This window comes from Zingiber officinale, chromosome 6B (assembly GCF_018446385.1).
Source record: "Zingiber officinale cultivar Zhangliang chromosome 6B, Zo_v1.1, whole genome shotgun sequence".
NCBI lineage: Eukaryota > Viridiplantae > Streptophyta > Magnoliopsida > Zingiberales > Zingiberaceae > Zingiber > Zingiber officinale.
The window spans coordinates 137,527,194-137,551,847 of NC_055996.1; the positions used below are offsets into that span (position 1 = coordinate 137,527,194).

Consider the following 24,654-nt stretch of genomic DNA (forward strand, 5'->3'; position numbering starts at 1 on the left):
TTAATACCACTAGAGAAGTCAAAATAAGTAATGGAGGGTATCGTTGGAATCTTTGCAACCTCAAAAATCCATAGGATCTAAAATTGATTAAATCAGACGAGACTCGGAAGATCTGAATCAACACTACCACTGGCTTGATTCGATTCAGATTAGGCCCAACGTTGGCCTAATTTTCTGAATATTAGGATCACAGTCTAGTTAACTTTTTACATAACATTGTACCTCATCTGGAGAAGCTGAAATAAACAATAAAGGGTACTGTTGGACTTCTTACAACATCAAAATATCACAAGACTTAAAATGGATTTAATCGAACTTGTATAGGTTCATCAATAGGTTTCGGTCCCCTTGGGACGTTCTAGTGGCTAGCTCATGAGGTATTACCACAATGAGGTATGGGGTTCAAATTTCGGCAAAGCCAAGATAAAATGCCTCCCTTATGTGCTAGCCACTATTTCAAATGCTAGTAGTCGCCTGTGATTTACCTCCTCCGTGTTGGCCCTGAGATGGGTTGGTGGGGGCGTTAGGGGTGAGCGTATTCGCCTTTTACCACAATCAATAGGTTTTGGTCAAACCTACTGATAGATCTAGACATATTCAATTAGACTCATTTTAAGTCCTGTGAATTTATAAGGCTGCAAAGAGTCTAATAATATCATGCATTACTTATTTAGACCTCTCCGGAGATATCATAATATTATGCTAACTTTCAATTAGAATGTGATCCTGATCTTAGAGAAATCAGGGCCACGTTGAGCTTGATCTGAATTGGACCAGGCTCGTGATAGTGCAAAACATCATTAATGGTGTTAATGTAATTAAGTTATAGTATTGATTTTAAATCAACACCATAATAGTTATTACAAAAAAGATAACAAAAAAAATGAGAAGTTGCATGTATATCGTTGAGAAAAAAAATCAAATTTAGCAAAGGGCTAAAATGAGAAAAAGATGCGCTTTGGACCATTCTGAAATAAATATACTTTGCACCTAAAATTTTAATATAATTGAATACATAAAACGCAATCGAGTAAACATTTTTTATTTTATAATTATATAATTCTCATTAACGTTTACAACGTAATGAGTCATCTTTTAATCTTTAATATAGATTGTGAAGTTGTTTAATGTTAAACAGAGTAATAAATGCAAATATAAGTTTAAATGTTAAACAAATAAAAATATTTTTATTCTATTAGCGCTATCAGTTTCTTTTGATCATTAAAAAATTATTGAATTATATTTCCCCGCGAGTAAGAATTTGACTAGTTTATTGCATAAAATAAAAGGGGCGATCACATTCGAGCATTTTTTACAATATTTTTTATGCCAGCAATTATTCTAAAGAAGATAACAAAAAGAATATATATGAAACCAAGATTCAGGAAAAATAAAGTGCCAATTAGGTTACAATATCCAAATCTAATGGTAAATTATATGGAAACTCTATAATAAACTGTCACCATTAAACAATTGTTCACTTTGGGATGAATACTCAAATTTCTTGAGATATCTATTGCCTCTGAGGTGACTACGAAAAACTTAATGTGGTCAAATGGCAATTATGAATCAGTTTTAGACTTTGGAGGAAGCTTGAACATGTGACCATACATCATCCACCAGTTCACTGACGCTTCCTCCACCGTCCGGTAAGTCCAGATATGTTGCTTTGCTTTCTCTTTCTCTCTAGCTTCTAAAATCTCCTGCATGGATAAGTAACCATTTTAAACATGAATCTTGAATACACAAGAAACCATTTTTTCAGTTATCTGCCCTGAGAACTACATTTGTGAGCTTCTTAACAAAGATGGAAAATGATGAGAGGCCTGCAAAATATGCTATCCCGGTTTTTCAGTTAAACCCTGCCATTTCACTTCTTTCCTAAACAAAGGTGCTGATGCATATGTTGCAAAACTCAAGCAGACAACTTTAAATTGTAGATTAATATACACAAAAGTGGTCAGTCAACCTGAACGAATCTACAGGAAATATTTTACACGAGTACAGATAACAACAATTGAAAGGGCTGATTAAAGGTAACAAATGATGCAGTCATTTTATACCAAAAGCACAAGTACTAATCCAAAATACTTACGAATTTCCTCAAGCCCGAGGTTTTATATCTATCGGACTTGATATCCAACAGTAAGAGTTGACTAGCACGAACAAATTAGTCGTGCCCAACCACAAATAATAATAATAATAATCCCACTAATCTGACTCAAGAAATGACAACATCAGCAGTTCCCCTTTGCAAATTTTCATGTACATGCCAGCAGAGTTGTTGGTGCCACCTGTTGATGAAGTGTGCCTTAACCATAGACATGAGTCTTACTCTTACAAAATGTTTCCACCAACTTATCCTCAATGTAATAGCTTGTATATACAGTTTGCAACCAATTCCATCATTGACAATGATATTTGAATTTACTTTTTTAGAAACTATATTATTCAGGCCCGAAGTATTTACATTGTTTGATTAAATGAGCCTAAACCCAAACTCTAAAATTTGAACTTGATTAATAAAGATAGAAGTCAGAAGCTCAGATTATTATTCATCATTAAGGTAGAGCACATAAGGTAGGTGATAATAAAAATTCTAGTTGATGAATGTCTGTTTTCTTGAAACCTCCATTGATTTTAACTAGTATATTCTTACTTTGGAGGCAGCATGATTTAATGCACAAGTATTGGACTCCAAAAAGTGAGCATCTCCAAATTTCATGGTGACTTACCTAGTTCTCTAAATAATGAAAGTTAACACAAGGGTCTCACCAAAAAAAATTAAGATCTTTCCTCAGCTTCTTTAAGTGCTCAAGCTTTCCAGCTTATATTGGCGTAGCAGCAATCATGTGCGTTGATGAATGCTTTCATCACATGAGAGAGAAGTTGGTTAATGATGGCTCAGTGAGGGAAATTGCTTGGTGATGAGAGAGGGACTCATGGCCCCTGGACAAAAGCATGTAATGCGAGCCTCCCTCTCAGTTGCATACTTGCATTTAAAGGTAAACAACACGAAACAATTTGATTGTAGGAGAAAACTATGGCAACCAATTGATGGCTTATCAATAAAGGAAGATGGAGCCCCCAATGCAACGGCAGAACGCCTTTTCAGTTTTCCAGGCCTTCAAGGATCGAGTTCCAACTTCAACGAATTAACGAATGAAATTTTCTTAATGGACAATTGACCTAAGAATGCTGAGTTGATCCTCACGCTGTGAGCGCTTCCTGATTTACCTTAGTAACAGGTGGGAAACTTCCAAGGGTCGAGTCAGTCACCCCAGGATTAGTTAGCATAAGCGGAATACATAATGCCAACTAAAAAACAGAAGATGAATATGTGGTTCAAATGTTGTTAGGATTGATGTGGTCCAGCTAGAGGGAGCAAAAGTAAGCAACTTACTAAATACAATTTGTGCTTTGTAATCAATATCAAAGTCTAAACATGGTTTAAAATTTCAATTTGTGTCGGAGTACCAATTATAGGATTGGTGCCGAGGGGGGGGGGGGGGGGGGGGGGGGGGGATTCGTCGTGTGTTTGTTCTATCAGAGTTAGTATGTAGTAAAATATATAAATAAAATAAAAAGACAGAACACGCGGGATTTACTTGGTTCCCAACCCTCATGTCAGTATATCCAAGGCCTAATCACAGGAAGCGCTTGTCCACTAGTAGTTTTTTTTCCCGGAACTTTCCGGAGGAGAGAAACCTGTCTTACAGTTTAGAATACAAACATAAATAAGATATAAAAAATAAACGCAACTTGTAAACAAAAAATACAAACAAATTATTACGAGCAATCTGGAAGTCTGGAGCACAGCACACCCTTCCTGGAGCTTCCCCGATCGCAAGTGTATATTTATTAAAAATAAATTTTATTAAAATTTGATTGTTATATATGCACACTATTGATGTTATATTTCAAGTGTTCAATTATTGATTTCAATATTTCCTCATAAGATGTTTGATGCCTATTGAATTTTTGCAACTGCTATAGAAAAATATAAAATTAAAAAATATTTTTAATTATTAAAATATATAATTAATTTTTAAAAATATTTAAAAGATATAAAAGTAATTTTTAAATTAATTAATTTTTAAAAAATAAATCATTCTCAAAATTCAAAACTATATCTAAAATTATTAATTTTAAAAATATTAAAAAGTTTAAAATAATTCTTAATATTTTATAACTATTATTAATAATATATTATGTTTATAACTATTATATCTAATATATTGTTATATGTGCTATAACAGTTTATATCAATTTATAACACTTTAGATGTATTATAACAGTATATATATATAATAGCTATATATAACAGAATATCATGTTTTATTTTATATATATATAATGCTCTGATATGCTGCTCGCGGCAGCATGATATGCTGAAGTTTTCTTTTTCTTTTTTTTTTAAGATTTGACTAAAAAAATACAAACCCTAAATATTATACCCCAAACGCTAAATAGTAAACCGAAAACTTTTTAAAAAATTAAAATTACTTTAAACCCTAAAAAAATTACACACCCTTAATACCATATCATAAACACTAAACCTAAGTTTTTTTTAAAAAAAAAACATTTTTAGCCAAAAAAAAAAAACAACGGCGCATATATATATATATATATGCGAGGGATGTTACCTTACCTTGTTCGCACCATGCACACCATGTTTTAAAAAAATTGTTTAGGTTAAATACTATACCCTAAATTCTTTTAAAAAAAAAAAATGCTGTGCAAGCACAGTTGTGCACTGTGAGCTGCACAACATATCAATTCAAATAAATAAATATAATTTATTTTCCTTTCCACCCCTCTCGATCTTGATTCCCTTCCGCAACACTAGCGATCGCAATGCATCCGACGATTGCATCCAGCGATCGCCTCCCAATCCCCTCTCAAATCCCAATTACCTTTGAGGCTTTGCGCTGCTGTTGTTGCTTGTCTTCTCCTCGCTGCTGAAGATGAGAAGGAAATCTATTTCTTCTCCTTTTCATAAGCCCTTGACCACTTCTTCTCCTTGCTGATTCCTTCTGTTCGCGACCAACCACTAGGAATTGCATGCAGTATGGTCGGCGATAGCAGCATATGCCTGTCGATACACTTCAGTGTCGGTCCCGTGTCAGAACAATAAAAGCTTCCCATATCTAGCAACATGATTCGGCACCTTAATCTATGAGTGTAAATATGCATTAAAATATAAAAGACGAGTAATCACAATATTAACACATAAAATATAACTTGGTTCGGAGACTCTTCTCTTACTACGCGACCCATGTCCAATGCATCACCCCCAAATCCATTAAATCACTCATTTATATAATGAAATAGAGTAAACCTCAATATTGCGTACAATATGATGCTAGACCATCGCACATGAATGAACTAAGGTGAAAAGCACCCTCAACTAGATTCTCCCTAGTTGAGTCAACACTTGATCTAGAACCCATCCTAGATCAAGTAAACCCCAAACTAGAGATATCCTCTGTTTGAGTACTGGCTCACTTCCTATGGCCTATGTTATTGCAACAAGCTCCAACCATCACTAGAGATTAGTACAACAATACAATCTGATCTAAATTATTCTGGATACATTCTAGAAGCAAACAACACTTAATAAATCCTTCCATTTGCTTTTGAAGCCCCTTGTGTTCACGTCAAAATATCCACCAAATGGCTTATACACGTAATCATTATTTCCAGACACTTTAGTCTACCAACAACCGACTTGAGTCGACTAAGATTGATAATTTGATCATAATAGACAATGTTCAAGTTTAAAAATATTTAGTTGACCAAATATTAATATTAGCCAACCTAAATTAAAAAAAAAAAAAAGATGATTAATCAGGTTAGGTAACGTTGAGCCTGGGACGTCTGGCTCGGCCCAACGGAAGTTTTCCACCGGCTGCCAAAGTAAATCAGGAAGCACTCGCAGCAAGCGGCCCAGAAGTCCAATATCCCTTGGTTGCGCGTCCCATTTGGATAAAAATCACTACAAATATGCCGTAGCCACGACTGTCCCATACTATTGGGAGGGACTGTCCAATATATTCCTCGGCTTTGCCAGGATTCGACCCTTGCTCAATTCTGCAAACCGGTCATGAGATAATCAACCTAAATTTCTAGAACAATATATTAGTGGATATTATCCAAGTTGATCAATTCACCTTCAACTAAAGTTGGTTAAACATAGATCTATGTTTCTCTTAGTTCAGTTGACTATCCAAAAGTTAGGTTCAATTCCACCCTATGACTCAATCATCCAAGCATGATGTCTCAATCTCCAAATTGGATAAATAATTCTACATATTTCATGCATAAGATTAAAACTAACCATGTAACTTAAATTGTATTGTCAATACACCATGGTCGTACCTCATCCCACACAGAACTATTGTCCAACAATCTCACTTTTTGATGTATAGAAATTGGTTTAAGTTAAAGCCAGTATAACCCCATAATCGTGGCTGAAGACAATCAGAATAACCAAACCTCCCCTTCAACCCTTACTATCTCCCTTGACTTGGATACCATGTTTAAGTTGAGCTACCTTTGAGGTGATGACTTTATTTCCCATTAAGTAGATTCTAACTTAGACATCTACATTTTCTCCCCTTTGTTATATACATCAAAATATTAATCAAGTTAATAGATAATTGTATGAAATTTATGTATGCACGGAAGCTCTCCCCCTATACATGCATTTTCTCCCCAAAAATGAAATATTATGTATTTTCCCTTTTAAATAGATAGGATCATGTAAAGCATTACATTTGTAAGAAAACATAGGAAATATACAAAGTTAAACATGAGAAGGTAAAACTACAAAAATTAAGTTAATCAAAAAAGTCACCTAAATATGAAAAAAAAGAGGCAATTTAGTGAAGCTTACAAGGGATTAGTTGCCTAATAATTTATAAGCGTGCAATTGACCTATGTTTGATCGGTACGATCATGGTTTTGATGTGTGTGTCAAAAAGTTTAAGTTAGGTTTCATATATGTTTGATATGTGTGTTTGAATCATACAGGACTTGGTGAAACACACATGATGAACTTGGTGCAGCTAAGCTTGGGAAGCTCAACGTAGGGCTCGAGTCTTTGAGTTGGTCAAGGGTGATGTAGAAGACATCCGAGGATCGCCAGACAAGGAGCAACGGAGTGGAGCCGAGGGAAGTGAACTTCAAGGCAACGCAAAAGATGCATCGATAGGAGCCGCGAGCTTAGGTGCATCTGAGGGACGAAGGCCGAGGAAGAGGACTTCAAAGGGCGACCCCAGAGAGGATGAGTGTGAGTGTGTAACCGGGACCGATCGATTGGTGGAAGTTTCAGTCGACTGGGAGCGAACAGAGGCTCTCTGTTCGCTCAAGTGACCAATCGACTGGTACTTTTACCAGTCGACTGGTAAGCGACCATTTGTGACCGTTGGCAGAATCTCGGATTCTGCAAAGTAGTCGTTGGCTACCTCCAACGGTAGCACCAGTCGACTGATGAAACCACCAGTCGACTGGTATATAGGAAATGAGTTGATAAGTGATCAATTCTTTCCTCTCTATTTATAGAGAGCTTGGGGCATTAAAGGAGGTTAAGCTTGGGGCATTAAAGGAGATTACTGATTTTGTTGATACACTCCCAGTCTTGGCCTCCAAGCTTCCAAGTCCACTCTCTTCCTCCTATTCTAAGTCTTCATCTTGTAAAGAGAAAGAGAGCTTTGTGAGAGGTTTGCTCCACCGAGAAGGAGAAAGCTCTAGCCGGAGATTGCCGGGGACTAATCCACAGAAGGATTGAGGATTCGTCCACCTCAAGGATAAGTCGTGAAGTAGGAGAAAGCAATCTTCGAATCACTTTAAATCGATCGTGTTAGCATTTGTGTTCTTTCTTTAATTGTTTTCATTGTGTTTATATTTCCGCTTGCGCAAACTAACAATTGTAGGAAAGTAATCGACTAGGGGTGTTCAAGCTATTCAACCCTCCTTCTAGCCGGCCACGAGATCCGCAACACATTGGTCTTCGAATATTTAAGTTGAACAAAAACAAATGTTGGCACTTTGAACTCTAGCAATCAATATTTAGATATTTTTCAAAAAATTTAGAAAATTCTAATAGGGGCATGTATTTTGATGTCTTCCACATAGGAAAAATACAAAATCATGAAAAAAACAAGTTTGGATGAAAATTAATACAAAGTGTGAGAAGGCTAAAATTCTTAATTATTAAGTCAATTTCATGCATCTCATCGTAGTACAATCATCAAAAAAAATACCCCCAGGGCATGGCTGAGTTGGTTACCATGTGGTAGCATTACTGCAATGGCATGGGTCGAATCTCGATAAAAACCATGTATAACGCCCTCATACGTAGTGACCAACTACGGTTTTCTGATTTACCTCTCTACATATAGTTGTGGGGTTAGCCGTGTGGTACACCAGTGGTTAGCGTATGACCTTTTGCTACAATCATCAATCAAAATTAATTTAATATTATATAAACAAGTGAAAAAACATTTAGGATCAAGAATACCTTCTATGTGAATTGTAGTCATATGATCAATTTTAAACTTTTACCAACGCCAAAAGTTTTGAAATTGAATCGCTAGATGCCAAGTGTATGCCAAATATCACGAAATGCTTCTAAAATATAACTAAATGATATCTAAGTATATTTTGATGATTTTCTATAACATAATTAAGCATGTAGAAATATACATTTCACAAAAAATGAGGTGTATACTAAGAATACGTTAAGCATGTGTTAACCATATGCTAAGTTTGTGTCAAATTTTTAAGTTATCATGAATTCATCTTGTCTTAGCACTCAAATCAATTAACCAGAAATTCATTCATGGTACACAAACACATGAAATCAAGCAAGATTAAGTTTTAGTTTTTGACTGAAACATTAGTGTTAAGGTATCATGACATCGTTCTAATGTATATTGATGGCGAATTAGAGGCGTAGTAGGAAGGAGATAAAAAGGAAAAAAAGAAGACAAGACATATATATACTTAGGTTCAACTTTTATTTTTTTTTGGAATGGTACGATTTTGATATTATCTTGTATGAAGAACAGCGAAAAAAAAATTAACATGTCAAGAATTCTCGAGTGTTGGCATGGAACAATATTCATCGACATGATTGACATAACAACAAAAGAGACATTGTCTATGTTGAGTAGTATCGAATTCTATAATTTTTAAGAACATGATGTTTAGATTGTTCAAACTATGCAATAAATTCTATCAATGTTCACCTAAGTAAATAAAAGTAGGTAAATAATGAATTGTATTAGGGAATTTATTGGTGAGACAAACACTTGAAGAAAGAATCAATAACCTCTTCCTCATTTATAGGTGTATTCTAACCTTATATAAAATGATGAAATAATAAATTTAGGTACCTAAATCATGTTGGGACCAACTGAGTTAACTAAGTGTTTCTTAAGGATCTCTCTTAATATTTTTTCTAGATTGTATGCCTTTGGTGGCATCTCAAGCTATGAAATGAAGGGTCTATATATATGATGTTTCCTTAGTTTTATGTTGAACTTTCATAGTCAATAATGCAATCAAGGTATAAGATTTTGAGTTGTGCCGGCCAATATGGGCAAAATTTATCATTCTGCTCGCCTACCAACATGGCATCAAGCTCGGAACCGCGAGCTTGCGACTCCGCGACCTCATGGCAAGTCGCAGAGTCCCCATGACTCTTGTTTTTTTTCTTTCTTTTTATCCCTATTTCCATTTTTTTGCAAATAATTCTTTTCCTTCTATTAATTTCTTTTTTCTTTGTTATTTTTTTCCTCCATCCGTATATGGTTAATTCATGAGTCAAAAAGAAAAGTCTCTTTAAAGATGAAAAATACATATTGATCCGGAAATAGTTTAGGGCATGAGAGGAATTAAGGAGAGGGAAGGGGGCATTTTCGTCCTTTCAGGGGTTAATGCCTTTAGGGTTTTAGTGCTTAAAGCACTGTTCACAGTGAGGAAGAGGTGAGGAGGCCGCCGCCAGCCAAGGAGCGTTTTCTCCCTCTCGCACCCTTCGTCGGCGCCGACTAAGCCGCCGGCGCTCCCCTCCTCCTCTCTTATACCTCCTTTCCTCTTCTCCGCAGCGTCGCCACCAGGGAGGCTTGGTTCCACCGCCGCCGCTTGGGGAAGAAGAAAGAGCTTCTTCTTGGTCCATCGTCATCGACGCCAAAGAGATCCGCCGGCGACGAGCGTCCTCGGGCCACCTCCTCCTTTCTCTCTCAACATCGGTGCCTCTCGCCGCTACTGCCGACGCATCACACGGCTTCGCCGTCATCGAGCCGTGGCTCCACGCCACCGCGACCTAACCGCCAGCATCGTCTGCTCCTTCGCCGGCGCCGATCGTTGGCCGCCACCTCCTCTTCCTTTCTTCGCACGAGCAGCATTCCGCCGCCAAGCACCACGGTGAGTTCTCCAGGCCTCCACCTCTAGCGACAGGCGTCGTCGCTTCCGGCCAGCGCCACCTCCTCCAGCTGCAACCGGCCTCCCCCACCATCACTGCCGCTTCCGAAGGCTACCACAGCCGCCGTCAGCGTCTCCAGTAGCCACCGACACCTCCGCCACCGCCGTCGACACTTCTAGTGGTCGTTGTCGGCGACTACAGCGGGCACCGCCTCCAGGCAGCCGCCTGCCGTCGCTCTCCAAGCAACCGCCCGCCATCGCTCTCCCGCCCGCCGTCGCTCTCCGGGCAGCTGTCCGCCCCCACCATCCGTGTAGCTGTCCGCCGTCACCCTCGGTGCAACCGTCCGCCGTCACCCTCCGGACAGCCTCAGTCTGTCTGAAGTGCTCAAGTTTGTTTACACCGACCTTCAAGTCGAGATGATGTTCGGCCTGCTAGCCGATGTGGTTCCGACCATCGAGCCGTTGTATTTTACTCTTCATATCGCTATTATGATTGTGAGTTGTTGGTTAACCGGCTTGCGTGTCGTATTATCCGGCTTGTGTGCCGTGCACCGGCCTGCGAGCCGCTATCATACCCGGCCTACGTGCCATCTTTCTGGAGCCCTGCCGCACTGGATTCCAGGGCGTCGCTCTTAGATCCGGCTCTCCAGCTAGCTCAAGTCCATCTACTCATCCGGGCCACGACAACTCGATCAGCATCGCGATCAGCTCACCGACCCATCCGAGGGCGCCCCCCGAGGCCAGGGTACATTCTCGTACTTCTTATTCGTGCATTTATTTCTCTAGTGTTATCTAGCTGCTCATATGTTCGCGGAACCCACCTCGAGCATCGAGGTACCAAGGATCGGGGTAACCCGGTCGCTGGTTGCAAGTGTTGTTGACCAGAAGACTTCGGACGACTTGGTCAACACGGAAGACAGCTCACCACCGGGTTATGGGGATGCGGTCAACTTTCCAGACACGTCATTCCGGCAGGTTTGTCTTCTCCGCTTCCCGACAGGATCACATATTATTAGGAAAGATAAAAAATAAATATAATATAATTTCTAAACTTATAAAATATACTACTACTAAAGAATTAAATTATTTTATATAAAAAATGAGTTTAATTTTAAAATGATCAAATAAATTCAAATTAAATCTAGTTTAAACCTATTAATCATGTCATGTTGACTTGGTAAACCTCCCTAAATTGACTCACTTAATCAGTATAAAACATTTTACAAGATAATATCAATCTAACTTAATAGTAAACATCTATAACAATTAAATATTAATAAAAATATTTTCAATTAATATATTTTATACTTAAAAAGTATCGAAACTGTATCAGCATAGCATGATCCATTATTGAAACTGTATCTTTCAAGTCATAAAACGAAACTCCAATATGACTCCAAATTTTAAACCTTGAATTCAATAATACACAAGTCTTTTCTTTTAATTTAGATTTGTAACCTAACTTGAAAGATACAGTTTCAAATCTAACTTTGCTCAGACATTATTGTAGACCATGCACAACAAGCAAAAAGTTAGTATCTAAACAAGCCTAGCTCAGACGGACCATGACAAGTCATTCTGAGTATGCTCTCATCATTGCTAAAGGCCTTGCAAATGATATAATCCAATCTAAATGCTTGTAGATACCCTCTAGAAGTATGCACACTCTCAAGAACCTCAACAACAGTTTGTAGATAAAGATATAACGATATGCAAGAAAAGACTTATTAAAAGAACCAAAACTCCAAGGATAAGCCTTTGTTTTTGCTTCCAAAGTCCTTTGATGTTCTTTTCAACACTTAAGTAAGAAGGAGAAGGTTATACATGTTTTCTTACAAACATGCAAGTGCTTGTAAGTCCCCTACTATTCATTAGACAAGAGTTAGAGATTCCAAGTTCATGAATGTTTGATCAACCAAACTTTAATATTGTGTGATAACTAGAGGGTGGTTTAGATACAGGTTGTAAATTCGCGAACAAACTGAATATTCAGCTCGACAAGCTCGTTTATGTTTGTTCAATAATAAAAGAACATATAAAATTAAAAAAAAAAAAAGCTTGAACACTAGTAAACTTGGTTAGTTAAGGTTCATGAATTTATAAATAAATTTATTGATTAAAATATGTAAAATCTAATTATAATTTATTTCTTATTTTTTTTATTTAAGTAAATAAAAATATGGTAATTTATCATTTTTTAATGTTAAATGATTCATAATATGTTAAAAACAAGAAAAGAATAGAAATTTTATATATTAGATAAAGGTTTATTCTAATTTTTAAGGATAACAACACTATTAGTTTAGCTTGAGTTTGATTTGAGCTCGATAAGATTTTTAATAAGTAAGCTTGAATAGGTTCGATAAGTAAATAAACAAGCTTGAACATAACTAAGCTCGATTTTGCTTGTTTGCACCCTATTTAGATAGTACTTAACCTGAAATTAAGAGATCTTATTCTTGCTAATGTGTATTAAGGTAAATCAAACAAGTTAATAAAAATACAGGACATAAAAACATAAGCACTAACACAGGATTTACGTGATTCAAAACCCTCAATTTCTACTTCACGAACTATGGTGAGTCACTCCCAAATCCTACTAGCTTTCTCCTTTAAAAAGATGGAGAAACCTTTTACAAGAATCTTACAAGAAAAAGAATAAGGAATACAAGTAAAGCAAGCAAGATAATTATAATGCTATAAAAAAAAGGACAGCCCGGTGCACAAAGCTCCCGCCATACGGAATCCCAAGAAAGGATCTATTGTATGCAGTCTTACTCTGCTTTTTGCAAGAGACAATTTTCAGGATTCGAACCCATGACCTTTTGATCACAAAACACCGTTGCACCAAGCCTACCCTTCCTATAATGCTATATACTATAAAATTGAACAAGAAAGCACAAGAATGTTAGTTTAGCCCAGCTTAATAAGGTCCTCTAATTATAGCCTCTAAGTTGTCTTCAAATAAGTTGCATTTTTTTTTGTCTAAAGTAGGTCAGTTGATTTAACCATTTCCAATCGACTATTTTCACGATTATCAACCTTCTACCTGGCAATTGATCTCTTAGTCAACTCACCTATACTTTAGTCGAGTGCTTTACTTAGCAACAGCTCCTTAAGTTGACTCACTCTAATTCTAATTAAGCTGCATTATCACGTGAACCTTATGATGGTTGTAGCCTTCCTTATCAACCGTCTTGTTTCTGACTTCTGCTAAGGTATCATTCAATTGCCCAGTCAAATGAGTGCTTAATCAACTCAATTTGGTCGGTTGACAGCCAAGTTGATTGTACTCTAAGCATAAATATTTTATTTACTAGCAGACCATCTTAAGTCAACTCACTAATAGACTGAGATCAACCTCTAGTAGATTGGATCGTCAACTACGACTCAAACTATAGGTTGAGTCATCGCCTAAGTAAAATACTACTTGAAATCCCAAAGTACAACTCACTCAACTCTCACAACTTGCTTATAAATTTACCTATAGCTTTACTTTGCCTACAAGGCCATTTCCAGTCATGTCCTCAATCCCTTGGATGCACCAAATTCTCAGCTCATTCCACGTGTCATCCTTCACATGTTCAATTACAATGTTTATATTTTCAGGCTCCCATCGAAGTTGCTGCAACTTCACTTTGCCTAAGTGATTATCTCCCATTGGAAGATGCACTAATCCCTCAACTAGATCCTCATGTTATCCTTCACTCTTTCACCTACATAGTTCAGCGCTTGTGACCAAAGTTGTCACCTTAATGTTCCTCATCCTGTGATAATGTTTTGTACTTCTTCTCTGATCTCCGATGTCCAACGGATCATCATGTCATAGATCCAACATTAACTTGGCGACACTAAGTCAAGATCAACGGTTTCGCCAACACCACTCAATGCTTCTCATCCTTCAACCCATCAAATGTCTCATACATCTTTCTCCAATCTCCAGCGAACCTTGAAGCAATTGAGCAACACCAACTTGGCCACATTGAGTCATAAACCATAACTCAATCTCATCAACTCATAAGATTCACAAGTTCATGAGTGCATTTAACCAGGCCTCTAATTTTAAACTTCAAATACCGTTCTGTGCCAGGCTACACGTGTTGGTCCCAATGCGGCCTGTAAGAAAGAGGTGAATTGCCTAAAATGATAAAAATACTATTTCCAAAACTTTTGACTTTGATTAAGAAACACTTTAATAAATGAAACTAAATTGCATAAAATAAGTACGAGACAAAAGGATTTACTTGGTTTGCAACCAAGGAGATTGCTAATCCAAAGCAAGTGAAGCTCAACTAGTCGACTCTTTCTTCGACACAAATCGAAGTCGGAGAAGCCTTGTATAGAATGCTGAACGCACAGATCTTTGAAGAACAGAATGAAAATTTTGAATACATAAAGTGTTGTACTAAATGAAGAGGACAGGGCTCTATTTATAACCCACAGGTCGAAACTAGCCGTTTGCTAACGTGGCAACTCTGGGCGTCTGGACCCTCTCCAGGCGCCCCCAGCGTGGCAAACTTTATCTCCACACAACGGCTTGCAAATGAAAATTTTCATGTCCGAACGCCTGGACCATGTCCGGACTCTCGGACCGTTGCTGACGTGGATCCAAAGACTAATCCACTGCGACGAGGCACCGTTTAGGCACCCTGGTGGTAAGGGCAACCGAACCATCTTGTCCGAACGATCCAGGCGCCTGGAGCCGTTAGCCTCAGACTAACCGTCCGACACCTTCTCCGGTCACTTGGGTGATCCTCCTACCTTCCAGAGTTGAGCTCACCCGAATCCAACTCCGGTCTTCTCCTCGAGCAGTCTTCCGCTCCGGCTTCTCATCACTCGGAAGCGTCGTACGCGCCCTTCTCGCTCCACTGGTGCTCTTCCCCAGCTTCTCGTCCCTCGGATGTACCGAGCCCGTCGACTCCATTCTCGTGTCATCCTTCTCGTCTGTTACGTCTTTTGCTCGACTTCTTGTGATCCTAAGCTCCTGCACATTTAGACACAATGATCAAATACACAAGACCTAAATTGACTTGGTGGATCACATCAAAACTAATCCGAGGACCTTACAGCACAGACGTTTTTTACCATTCCATCGCATGAGCAAAATCGGCACAATAAGCGCCAGTGTTTCGTGCATCATGCGACAGAAGGAATTGTGTGTCATGTGACATAAGCCATGGCCATGTTGGGGGCAATACAGGCGTCGCCGACATGTCGCAAGATGCCTACGACGCCGCGCGTCCACTCGCGGTTTCTAACTTTTGTTTGTCGAGAAAATGAAAAGAATGATCTAATTAATTTAAATATTTCCCAATTAAAGTGTGATATTTCAAATAAGATTTCCTAAATCCTAATTAAATTATCCCGATAAAATATATAAAAAATATTTTTAGATTTTTTAAAAAAAATATTAATTTTTATTTATTAATATTCAAAAATTTATTTTTACTATTTAAATTTTATTTAAAAATTTTTAAAAAAAGTTTATATTGTGATAATTTTTTAATTATTTTTTACTGTTTTCCTATTTAATTGATATTCTCATATTATCATTTTAAATATATATTATTTAAATTAATAATTAATTAAATGAATAAATAGTTAAATTATAAAATTATTATATATAAAGTAGCTTTTTTTGTTAATTTATATACTTATTATAGATAATATTTTTTTGTGTTAATTTATGTAATTATAGTCCCCACCTAGTGGGATAAGGCTTGGTTGTTATTGTTGTTGTAAATAAATTTGAAATTTGGATTCATGAATAATAAAATATTTAACTTTTTTTTACTTTTAGGATTATTGCTTCTAAAATATATCATATATTTTTGTTTTAGAACGTCGGATCTGCTTAGGAAATATTAACTGTCTTTTATTTCAGAAATTTTGATAAAGTTATTTGATAATTGAGTTGTTCACTAATTGAGAATTTATATAAAATCAATACACAATTTAGTTTTAATTTATACACAATAAACATATTTATCTAATAATTACTATATTTATATAAATAAAAAATATCGAAACTGTATTGACACACGATACGATACTAAAATCATATCATTTCAGTCTGGACCAAAACCTCAGCACGGATCGAGATTTTAAACCTTGATATAGGCATTAGAATCACATGCAAACATAAGTCATTTACCCAACACATCAAAACATCTTAGTCAAGCACGACCACTTAGGACATGATTGCACTAAACATTGATTAATCAATAGTTGACCTAGCTTGAAGGTGACCTTGTGGTCACGGGTTCGAGTGACGGAAATAGCCTCTTGCAATGCATGGTAAGGCTACGTACACTAATGTGGTCTGATCCTTTCACGGGATCCTGCATTAGCAGAAGCTTCATGGCCCGGGTTGCCTTTTTGATCAACCATCCAATAGCTCAAAGTCAACCACAAATCTCAAGACAACCTTCCAAACATTCTTTAAGTCTATAATACAGCTCCTTAAATAACAAACTCTAGCTAGAAGTTAAATTTATCATTACAATCAATCTACTTGAAGTCAAAAATCTTATAATGAGAGAGAACAATGAGGGGAATCCCTTTATAATTGATAATAATTCAATCTCATTGAGACTATTGAAACAATAAAAGTATAAATAAATAAAAAAACATTTTGAATTAGATTATTTTGCTCCGACCTCGTTTTTCTAAAGTATAGTCTTTTATCTATATTTGCATCATTATAATAATACTTGCAAAAGAAAGTATTTTTCTGATTGTCAAAATCAAGTTGACTAAAGTAATTGTTAGACAACTTCAAGATTTTACATTGATTAATTCAATCAGTTTTCTTGAAGAATTTGCATCTTTGGAAATCAAGTTAACTAGGCGGATTGTTTGCCCCAATTAAGTAGTAGTGTTATAAAAATCAGCCTAGGCGCTAAGCGCCAATTAACCGCAGTGAAAACATGCTAGTCGGTCAGCCAAGGCGGCCTTGGCGCCTAGGCAGCCCTAGGCGCCAACTAATCAGTCGAATCTTCTAGGCACTGCGAAAATATTACAGGATTTTTATGATTTCTTTTAGTTTAGGCTTTTAAATTGAAAGTCCAATTAAAAAAACTGAAATACAACACTTTTTTGTGTTGGGCTTAAGTTTTATAAGCTCTAAACTTTGGTCCAACAAGAAAATAGATTTGTTGGAGTGCCCTGACGGCTAGCACCAAACTTCATCTTCATCAGAGCGAATGAAGAACCCACATTTTGGAGAAATTAGAGAGTTAAAAGGCTGGAGAAATCGATTTGAAGAAAATTTGTTGTCTGATCTTTCCTGAGTGCCTTGAAAGGGATTGAATTGAAGATTGACCAAAGTTTAATCCTTTGGAAAAGTTATTTCATTAAACAAGCCCGGAAAAGCTCTAGAGTGAGAAAACTTCATGTGGATGATTTTGCATCCAAAGAAGAGGATATTGAGTTTGTGTCCGATGAAGAACAAGTCGTAGAAAATTATAAAAAAGTAGAATAAATTTGTGATATTTTATTAATTGTGTAATTTTGAACTCATTTTAAATTTGATGTTATTGTGTTGGAGTTATAGAATATGATTTATTATGTCATATTTATTGATACCGTGGAATCCGCCTAGTGACGTCTAGTCCTGCCTAGGTGGCCTAGGAGCTGGTTTGGTACCCAACTAGCGCCTAGCGAATTTTAGAACCTTGAGTAAAAGTGCAACATATGGATTCATCATATCATTGAGTAAGAAAATTTATTGATACAAATAGTTTTCCTTGGAAAAGAATGTATCTGAGGCATGGAACAACAGTCGTCTGATCCAACTTGAAATAAATGTTAATCTCTTTCATAAAAACAGTGTTAATCTATTTGATGAAAAAAATGTTTAATCTTTTCATCTGCAACATGCAGCTATCTCCCATAACAAAATTAATTATGTGTCATCCACATGGTCTCTGTCTAAGTGTTTCACAATTACAAATTCAACTTGGAAAATATTTAAGAATGAGCAAGAAAATCATCCTTACTATGATATGACAAGCATTGTCACACAATTTTTAGTTCATCTAAAAACCTCTAAAAATGATCTAACCTTGGAAGAAAATTTACAATATAATTACTAAACTAAGCATAAGAAACTATTAGGAGCCAGAAGTAATATGATTGATTTCAATTGTATTTAGGTTCTTGGAAAAATAAATAAACAAATTCCATAATGAATAATAGCATAAATTTATTCTGACAATAGCGAACCTGCACTTCGGATAACCTTTTTGTCTTCAGGCTAAAACAATCCAAAAGTGCATTCCATTTGCTAAAACAAGTATCAAAGTCGCCGTGTCTGTAATATTGTTGCATCTGGTGAAATGGAGCTGCAGTGCAAATAATGAAGTCTTTGATTAGACCATCAGTTCAAACTGGCATATAATTAATGAAAACCAGGCCTAGGTGAAATTACATACTCTTAAGACGAGAGACAATGTGGGATTAAAATAAAGAAAAAGAAATTTATATCTGAATACATCCAAGATATAGTAGACTTGAATATAGTAGAGAATTATGGCATACATCCAAGTTTCATTTACAGGTTCAGCTGGAATGGTTTCAAACAAACACATAAATGTAAACTCCATGCAATTTAATTTATAGAATATCATAATCGATCATCATTATCATCACACCTTGTATGTGTTGAGTATTTGAGGTCAGCTTCATAATCATATCCCTCCGCTTAGCTATACATGCCTGGAATACTATTATTAAATTATTCTTTTATTACATTGACTAATTTATTCATTGAACTCGCTGTCTACCCTTTACCCCTTTCTCTCTAATATTCAACTCTAATAGAGTATTAGCAAATGCATAGTTTATGTCACGAAAGATCCATGTCAAATGCCTCAATTAACTAGGACTTAGCATTGCCGTTGTGATACTAAAATAAAATTTACACATGAAAAAAAATAACTCAGCAAAAAACCACTTTCAACAAAATAGCGCAAGTCATGATTGTATATAAACCCATCTTACAAATTCATCATCCTTTTAACAAGCATTTTGCACATATTTTAACAAAAACATGTTAAATACTATTGTTGCATTTAAACAATCAAGATTGTCGTTATCTGCATCAGCTTGTTACAAAATGGCTTCCAATCTATTTTGTGGTATAACTATGTTATAAAATATTAGGAATTAGGTGACATCAATGAATCAATTGTTGTAAAAGTTTATGATGAACAATGGGCCATAACATGGTAAGACACAAGAAGAGAAGTTATCTTATATCAACGTGTCATTTGTCTGGGAGATAGAAGACAAATTATTCGCAAAAAGTATCTAGGCATCAAACAACCCGTACCATTGCAACCTCAACAAGTTCCATGGGCAATAATCTAGATAATCCCAAGGGCATCATGCAGGCTAGCTATCCGAGATCTAGGAGAATATCGTTCAACCTCATGATTATGCAGATTCACTCAGAAATTAACACAATCAGTTGGATGGCAGAAGAAATCATCCATAATGGACCACTCTAATCTTTGTGGGGCTTTGTGAAGCGGTCGGAGAAGCAACACCATTACTGTTTTATATGGTAGTGTCCCAAATACAACATTGTACTAGAACGATCGGATTTTCTAAACAAGAATTATTAAGGAAGTTTCAAAAGCTATGGTCACACAAAGAGCTCTGCCTTCATAATATTTGACATGGATCTACAGGCGACCAACGAGAAGCATCTATGGTTAGGGAGGCAGAAAAAAAAGGATTTTGGAAAGAGATATAAAGAGCAAGGAGATTACAATAGCAGAACCATAAAGCATCAAAGCATTTGGTGCAGGACAAGTGTCGCGCCTGTTGCAAACTGTTGGTAGTGGCAGAAGTAGAAGTGGCCGCCTGTTTCTCCTCTTTAGGATTCATATCGGTGATAATCTGAGAAGCAAAAAGGAAAAAGGAAGGTGAGCCGAAAGAAGAACCTCCTTTATTCGCAAATCACAAATTAAGATGAGGTCATTTTATTTAAATAAAAAAATTAATATTATTCTCATAAAAATTTAAGTTTCATTGATTTTCCAGTTATTCCTTATTAACTCGATGGCATGGCACCCGCCTAGTAGAACGTTAAATTGCAAAACTTGCAGCCTACCTAAAATCCTAAAATCCGATGATTTGTCACAGAATCAAAAATTTTAAAAAATAATAATAATATTCCCTTTGATATTAATTTACTTTTTAAGGTATTTAAAAAAAAATAGATTCTACGACAAATCCACAAATTCGTCGCAAATTTGTGGTGCTAGTTTCTAAAGACCAACATCATTATGGTGCTGGTTTCTTAAGACTCCCACAGGCTGTGGTGCTCGTCTTCGAAAACCAGCACCGGAATTCTGCGACGATGATTCGTTGCAAATCAAAAATAAAAACAAATAATAATTTTTTCTTTAATATTAATTTAATTTTTAAGATATATTTTTAAAAAATTAAATGGATTCTACGAAGTCACATAATTATGGTGATGGTTTCTAAAGACCAACGCCACTATGGTGCTAGTATTTGAAAACCAGCGCCCCCGGGGCCATGGTGCTGCGGTAGGACATCCAGGTTGTCACCACAACACCCGCAGTTCGAACCCTAGCTACGGCGTATTTGCAGAAATTTTTCCTCCAAATGGAGGGCGTAATCAAAGGATGTTGGGCTTCTGAGCTGGCCGCCACGTGCGCTTCCCAATTTACCCTGATGGCAGGTGGGAAACTTCCATGAGACCAGGTCAGTCACCCCCAGAGATAGTCAATGAGGTAATTGGAATTATCATTTTTTTAGTATTTGAAAACCAGCACCACATGTGCCAACTAGCATAGACTATGGTGTTGGTCTTCAAAAACTAGCACCATAGTTGTGCTGATCTTTAGAAACTAGCACCATAATTCTACGATCATCACAGAATCCATTTAATTTTTTTTTAAATACCTTAAAAATTAAATTAATATTGAAAAAAATATCATTAATTTTTTTATTTTTAATTCATCATAGAATTCAAGTGCTGGTTTCCGAAGGCAAGCACCAGTCTGTGCTAGTCTTAAGAAACCAACACCATAACGGTGATGATCTTCAGAAATCAGCACAACAAATCTACAACGAATCCATAGATTCATTACAAAATCCATTTAATTTTTTAAAAATACCTTAGAATTAAATTAATATCAAAGAAAATATTATTGTTTTTTTATTTTTGATTATGCGACAAATCATCGGATTTCAGATAAGGTGTAGGTTTTGCAATTGGTCGTTCTACTAGGTGGGTGGCGTGCCATTGAGTTAATAAGGAATAACTGGAAAATAAATGAAACTTTAATTTTTATGAGAATAATATCAATTTTTATTTAAATAAAAGGACCTCGTCTTAATTTGTGATTTGCGAATAAAGGAGGTTCTCCTTCCGGCTCAACTTCCTTTTCCTTTCAACTTCCCAAATCACCACCGATATAAATCCCAAAGAGGAGAAACAAGCGACAACTTCTACTTCTCCCACTTTAACTACCAACAATTCGCGGCTGCCACGACACTTCGATGTTCTGATCTCCTTGCCCTTTTTTTCTCTTTCCAAAATCTTTTTTTTCTCTCTAACGCATAGATGCTTCTCATTGGTCGCTTGTAGATCCATGTCAAATATTGTGAAGGCAAAGCTCATGGTGTGACCATAGCTTTTGAAATTTCCTTAATAATTCCTCTTTAGAAAACGCGATCGTTCTAGTACAATGTTATATTTAGGACACTACCACATAAAATGGTATTGGTGTTGCTTCTCTGACCGCTTCACAAAGGCCCACGAAGATTAGAGTGGTTTATTATCGATGATTTCTACTGCCATCGAACTGTTTGTGTTACTTAATCATGAGGTGAACAAGATTCTCCTAAATCTCGGACAACGGGCCTACATAATGCCCAATTTTGCGGCAATCAATTTAATTTTTGAAAAAAAATAGCTTAAAAATTAAATTAATATTAAAGAAAATATTATTAATTTTTATAATTTTTGATTCTGCGATGAATCCGTGGATTAAAAATACCTTAATTTTTTATAATTTTTAATTTTATTATATATTTTAATTCTACTATAAAGCAATAGCTAGGTGACATTGATGAATCAATTGTTGTAAAAGTTTATGATGAACACTGGGCCACAACATGGTAAGACACAAGAAGAGAAGTTATCTTATATCAACATGTCATTTGTCTGGGAAGTAGAAGACAAATTATGCACAAAATGTATCTAAGCTTAGGCATCAAACAACCAGTATCATTACAACCTCACCAAATTTCATGAGGAATAATCTAGATAATCCCAAGGGCATCATGTAGACTAGCTGTCCGAGATCTAGGAGAATATCGTTCATCTCATGATTCAGGAGATTCGCTCAAAAATTAACACAAATAGTTGGATGGCAATAGAAATAGAAATCATCCATAATGGACCACTCTAATCTTCGTAGGGTTTTGTGAAGCGGTCGGAAAAGCAACATCATTACTGTTTTATATGATAGTGTGCCAAATACAACATTGTAGTAGAACGATCACATTTCCTGAAGAGGAATTATTAAGTAAATTTCAAAAACTATGATCGCAACGTGAGGTCTGCCTTCACAATATTTGACATGGATCTACAGGCGACCAGCGAGAAGCATTTATGCGTTGGGAAAGGGAAAAAAAAGGATTTTGTGAAAGAGAAAAAGTGCAAGGAGATTACAGTAGCAGAATTTTGGATTTTATATCGGTGGTGAACTAAGAAGCAGAAAGGAATAAAGAAGGTGAGCCGAAGGAGAACCTCCTTTATTAGCAAATAGTAAATTAAGACGAGGTCATTTTAATTAAATAAAAAAAATATTGATATTATTCTCAGCTCTCGAATCATCCAATCTACGGAAACACTAGTAAAGCTCGATTTTTAGCCATCGCACATAAGACGCAAAAAAACAAAAAAACAAAAAAACAAAAAAAAACTACAATCTGGCAATTACACGATGGTCGAAAGGTAGTAGACGGGCACACGAGAGTCGATAAAAACATGCAAAGCGACGCGATATCTTTTAGGAGAACCAAAACTATGGGAAAAGAAAAAAGATGCGAACCAACAGATACTCACCTGCCTCAAGAGAGAGATCGCTGGAGCGCCGAAGAGATGGGTAAAGAGAGGGCTTGGATTAGCAGATGTGAAGGTTCTTCTCAAAGCGATGAAGAGCCGTGGGAAAAGGGAAAGAAAAGCGACGGCGGTGGTTCTTATTTGGGGTTTCGTTTGGACCAATTAATTGGGCCGGCAGGGGTGGGTGGGATAATTGGGCCCACGAATGAATCAATGTTGTGAGAGTAAATCTAGCGCTATTTTTCTTAAGCCGAATTCTTCGTGAGATTTAGCATACAATTTTTAATAATTCCAAATTTTTATTTTCAAATTCATTTAAAAGAAATCCGTATTTTAATTGAGAAAAAAAAGGTTACATCATCGTTCTATAATTTTAAAAGTGAATCATGATACTAATTACCATTTAAAGTGGGTAAATTTTAGGATATGAATTTTAAATATAATGAACGCACGAAAATTTATTACCTATGCACACTCAATCCATATTAATTTGTCAATTTCTTTTTCATTAGGACGAGGTATCCAACTTACGTTAATTAATTTTAGAATGACAAGTCTAATCCCACGGATATTTTTCATTGATCACTAGAGAAAATCGAAAAACATTTGCAATAGAAGACCCATCAACCCAACATTTTTTAGGTCAATTGCACATTAAAAAAAAAATTATGTTTTAATTCGAACCTAAAACTCTATCCTTTAATAAAAATTGTTGGTATAGTTTGTAATAATGATGTAACTCATATTTTAATGTATGATAAAGAGTTAAAGTTGAACTTGTGATTTAACTCTTGAACTAAGTGTGTAGGCTAACGACTTGACGAATCTAGAAAACTAGACACCAAGTTGAAGTCAAGTTGGGTCAAGGAGAATCAGACGACTAGCAAGAAATCCAGATAGGTCAAGAAGAACTAGACATCTAACAGAAAGTCCAATCAGGTCAGGGAGGATCGGACGACTAGTAGGAAGTCCAAATGTGTCAAGGAGGATTAGACATCTGACAAAAGTTCAGTGGGGTCAGCAAGACCAGATGATTGGCTGAAGTTTAGATGAAATTATGGCAGAAAGTTCTGGTAGGTCAAGAGATCATATGTCCAAGAGTACGATGAGGCCAA

The 24,654-nt window shown here is 36.2% G+C and overlaps 1 protein-coding gene across 1 annotated transcript; it reads right to left on the reverse strand.

The window, feature by feature from the left end:
- Positions 1-1,336: 1,336 nt before the first annotated feature.
- LOC121989848 lies at positions 1,337-23,661 on the reverse strand. Its single transcript, XM_042544144.1, has 4 exons — positions 23,543-23,661; positions 20,205-20,334; positions 18,655-18,773; positions 1,337-1,703 (listed from the first exon to the last, which is right to left on the reverse strand). The coding sequence occupies exons 2-4, from the start codon at positions 20,320-20,322 to the stop codon at positions 1,563-1,565; spliced, it is 378 nt and encodes a 125-aa protein (XP_042400078.1). The 5' UTR covers positions 20,323-20,334; positions 23,543-23,661; the 3' UTR covers positions 1,337-1,562.
- Between the last annotated feature and the right edge of the window lie 993 nt (positions 23,662-24,654).

Coding starts and splice junctions, on each gene's coding strand:
- LOC121989848 (XM_042544144.1), bottom strand. CDS start 20,322: ATGAATCCTAAAGAGGAGAAACAGGCGGCCACTTCTACTTCTGCCACT. Junction 18,774..20,204: donor TGCTTTATGGTTCTGCTATT/GTAATCTCCTTG, acceptor TTTGCACTGCAG/CTCCATTTCACCAGATGCAA. Junction 1,704..18,654: donor AAAGGTTATCCGAAGTGCAG/GTTCGCTATTGT, acceptor TTATCCATGCAG/GAGATTTTAGAAGCTAGAGA.